We start from the raw sequence: 4,348 nt of genomic DNA, 5'->3' as shown, positions 1-4,348 counted from the left end.
CTTTTATTTTTCTTTTATAAAAAAAGGTGTAATTTGGAACATAGTCTATAAAGATTATATGAGTAAATTTTTATAAAGACTGCAATCAAGACCTCATAAAATATGACCTAACTTTGGGGTGAATCCTATTTTGGTCCTTAACTTTTAATCGTCCTATTTTTATTCCAAAACGTTTAAAATGGCATTAATGTTATCCCACTGTCAAATCCCTCACTAACACTTAACGAAATTGATGTACTATTAATAATGCTTTTGTTAAAGCTATATTTGTTCAACCTCCATCTCCCACCTTCACCCTCTCAACAAGTCCAAACCCTATTCTCCTATTCCCTTCTAAACAATTAATTCTCCAAGAGGGGTTTGAGGAGGAGGAAGAAGGAAGTAGGAGAATGGAGTTTTGGCTTGTGAGGAGGTGAAGGTGAGAGAGGGGGGATTGAGCAAACATAGTTTTAACAAAAGCATTATTTATAGTACATCAATTTCGTTAAGTGTTAGTGAGGGCTTTGATGGTGAGATAACATTGATGCCATTTTAAAGGTTTTGAGATAAAAATAGAACGATTAAAACGTTAGGAACCAAAATAGGATTCACCCGAAATGTTGGGAACCTAAAGAGTATTTTACCCATTTTAATAAAACCGCTTAAGAAGTTTGTAACATCACAAGTATGCAGGTATTCACCGCATGTGGGAATAGCTCAATACAAACAGAATAAATAAAAGAAAAATAAAGTTCAGGCATACCATGTGAATAAAAAGGAAGGTAAGCATTACCTGTGACTCCCGTTGGATGTTAGTTGTATCACTCATTATTGCTTTGGCTATGCCAAAATCAATTAGTTTCAGGGAACCCTTGACAAGGAGGAAGTTGGCTGGCTTCAAATCAGAGTGCACAATACGCTCCTCATGAATGGTGTTGACAGCCTGAAGAATTTGCTGCAAAAAGGATTCAATAAAATCCTTAGGTAACTCGCCAAGCATAGGAAAGCTCCAAAACAATACAAACTCTATCCCAAAACGTTAAATGGATCACCATAAGAATGATTGAATATCTATCACACTCTCAAACAAGAACAAATTGAGATTGAAGCATATGCACATAAGCAATGATATCATACCCTCTGCAATATCTCTCACTTTAGTCAGTTGCACACACATTGTTTTAGATAATTCAAACAAGAGAATTTAGTGACTGGGAATAGCAGTAGTTATAAAACGTGCTAGTGAGGATTTGAAACCTGCCAATAAAATCGCAGCCAGTTCTCATCAATAGTCTGGTTGCATCCATCCAGTTCCTTCCACTTCTGGGACAACATGTGAGCCAAATCAATTTCCCCATATTCAAGTACCATGTATATATATCCATCATCCTTGACTCGCCCATCCTTGTTACTTAAGGATCCTTTCATGACTTCTGCTAGCAAAGCTTTGTCGGTCACCTATTTACGAGATTGAGTTAATACAGCATACATCAGGACACAAATAAGATAATATCTATAAACCCAACTCCAGAATTGTAAAATCACAAAAATCATCAACTGTAACTTGTCATACACTCAGACATCTGGAGATATATGAAACATCAATAGCAATAGCTAGAAGGCTAGAAGCAGGCCACATTTCAAAAATAAAAAATTTAATAGAGTACCTCATAGTCTATAAGCTGTATAATGTTATCCTTTCCTTTCAGCCTATTTAAATACTCAATCTCTTGACAAAACCCATATGCTGTAGCATAATCCCGACCCTTGAGCTTGATCTTCTTAAGTGCATAGATCTTACAGTCTGAAGAGATCACCTTATGTACCTCGCTGCTTCCTCCACTGCCTATCTTGCCAAGCCTTTGATAAAGCTTGCCATTGACTTTAAAAAACAAATCAGGGTCATAGGTCCTTTTCCGAGATGTTAGACCTTTACTACTTGCACCCTTCTCTCGTTTTTCTAAGTTAGAAGACTCTGACTTCACATCTGAACATGAAGTTTGGGGACCTGGAGCCTGGGATTGTGGTTTGGAAATCTCTGCAGGCTCTTTTGCTATAGTTGACTTATTGTCAAGACATGATGAATATTTTGAAATGCTATTTTCTTTTACCTTGCCTCCCTGTTGCTCCTTAGATTGGTTGTGCTCCTGAAGTCCCAACTCTGCATCAGCAGAACGGGGAGCTTGGGCAGCTGTTGCTGCCTTATCAATTGACATTCTATTAATGTCCTTCAGGGAAGTATTTGGAGGTTCAATAACCCCTTCAGCTACAGCTTTAGGATTAACATTAATCTCCCCCATAGGTTCCACTGTTACACATGAACCACTATCTACAAGCAAATGAGAATAACGAGTTGTTGAATTGAGCATGGGAGCAGAAGTTGAATGGACTGAGGTAGTTGTAGCACAAGAAGGTCCCACAACTGAAGATTGAGTTGCTGGCTGACTTAAAAAGTTTCTGAACTGCTGGAGATTGTCCTGAGTAACAGTAGTTCTCTTAGGCAACATAGAACTTATTCCTCCCTCGGATCTCAAATTCATGTTACATTCTACCCTTTGATTATTCGAATCTTGCTTGAATCCAACTGGTGGATCATGTTGGCTGCTTTCAACCCAATCCATTTCTGTCAATCCAAGTGAACTCATATAAGATGACAAGTTCTCCAACTCAGTGCCCTTTGCAACATGGGCCCCTGCATGTTAAACGAGGAGAAAATATATGGCAGGCAATACCGACATGTTTGGTGTATGCACAACATCAGAAACTAATTCCAACCCGAAAAAGAAAAATAAATTCTTTGACACTGCAAAAATGAACTTTCCAAAAAACAATCCCTTAAGGGGGAAAAAATTAGCAAGAATTACCCTGCACGCTAGTGTTGGTGTCAATCGAAAACTGAACTTTCTTCAGACCATCCACATTGGAAGATCCTGCAAGCAGGGAAGCCACACCAGCATTGTTAACACCCTTCCCCTGATGTTGTTGCACATGCGCATTGAATGAGTTACAACCTTCGCCATCATAGGTATCGTTGCAAGTCCCTGAAATCAAAGGAGGCGTGATAGAGGCGTTGTTTTGACCTTCAGCTGCAGCAGTTGCTTTCTTTATTCTGCGCGGAAGCAATTGCTTCGACGACACATCTAAAGGCTTGTTCACATCCACAGCAGCAGTTGCAGTTCCGGACAAGTTTTGTTGTGGAAGCACTGAGCGCTTCGGCCTTATGCAATTGGACTGCATTGAACCTGAGAGAATTCCCCCAAAAAACAGAAAAACATAAACCCTAGACTTAACCTCTAGTAACATTAAACTCAAAGACAGAAAAAAAAATAAATTTGAAGTTTAAGAATCAACGAAGCTACTGCTCAATTAAACAATGAATAGTAAAGAGGATTACCGAGAGGGCGGTGGCGCTTCAAGGCAGCTTGAACATGGCGGAGGAAGTCAGTAGGAGAGTTGGAAGAAGAGGAAAATGAAGAGGAGGTAGCGGTGGAGGTGGAGGTGGAAGTGGTGGTGGTGGCTGCTGCGGTTCCAGTGGCGGAGTTGGTCGGAAGGTTAGCCTTCCCATCCATGGAGCAATAATCTCCGCCGCATGCTGATGAAGGGAAAACCCCCTTACTTATTTCGACGGATCCATTCCATTGATTTTCGACTACTCAAAAAGCAAGTGGTAACTTTATCCTATCTATGAAGAAGACAATGTTGATAATGATGATGATGATGACGACGACGAAGAAGAAGAAGGTATCCAAAGCACTCCAATCTGTAAACGGAGAAGAAGAAGAAACCCAGAATTTTGAAAAGGAAACGAAAATGCTCGTTTGGCGCTCCCACTATCCTCTTCCCATCTTCTCGTGGGCTTCTAATTTTTTTTGTCAGAGTGGGCTCGTGGGCTTCAATTGTGCTTTATCAAATCCAATAGATAATGGGCTCGTTTCTGTCGCTTTTCTTCTTTCTAGGCCCAAAATAAACTCATTTCATATTGGGCTCTCATAATGCATTTGGGCTTCGAATTAGAGACCACATTGCTCCGAATAACTTGAATCTAGTTTTATTTTCTTTTGTTCTCTTATGGGGATTTAGCCCCTTTTAATACTGAAAAAAGAAACTTTTTTTAAGTAACTTATTAAACCTGACTTTTAAAAGATATCTTTATAAAAATACATCTATATTTGATAAATCAAATTAAAAGTGTCTTTTAATAGGTACAAACAATAATAATTATTTTTTATAAAATAACTTTTAAAATGTTAAACTCGTAAAATTTTCATTGAACATGAATAATTTTATTTTTTCATATTATATTAGAGTATGTAATTATTTATAGATTTAAATAAGAATATATATATATACTATATAGATAACACCATAA

General features: G+C 38.2%; 1 protein-coding gene across 4 annotated transcripts in view; it reads right to left on the bottom strand.

The window, feature by feature from the left end:
* The window catches only part of LOC107606087 (serine/threonine-protein kinase mph1), a 4,643-nt gene extending 832 nt beyond the window's left edge, over window positions 1-3,811 (bottom strand). The window contains exons 1-6 of one of the 4 annotated variants that reach the window (XM_021106399.1): window positions 3,374-3,811; window positions 2,991-3,221; window positions 2,844-2,909; window positions 1,647-2,671; window positions 1,237-1,437; window positions 773-934 (exon numbers count right to left, since the gene is read on the bottom strand). In XM_021106399.1, coding sequence (XP_020962058.1) covers window positions 773-934; window positions 1,237-1,437; window positions 1,647-2,671; window positions 2,844-2,909; window positions 2,991-3,221; window positions 3,374-3,548 — 1,860 coding nt within the window. In that variant the 5' untranslated portion in view covers window positions 3,549-3,811. Of the gene's footprint in view, window positions 1-772; window positions 935-1,236; window positions 1,438-1,646; window positions 2,672-2,843; window positions 3,222-3,373 lie in introns of all 4 variants that reach the window. The other 3 variants (XM_021106400.1, XM_016308057.2, XM_016308058.2) reach the window with 3 other exon arrangements.

Source organism: Arachis ipaensis, chromosome B07 (genome assembly GCF_000816755.2).
Source record: "Arachis ipaensis cultivar K30076 chromosome B07, Araip1.1, whole genome shotgun sequence".
Taxonomy (NCBI): Eukaryota; Viridiplantae; Streptophyta; class Magnoliopsida; order Fabales; family Fabaceae; genus Arachis; species Arachis ipaensis.
This window is presented reverse-complemented; position numbering and strand designations above follow the sequence as displayed.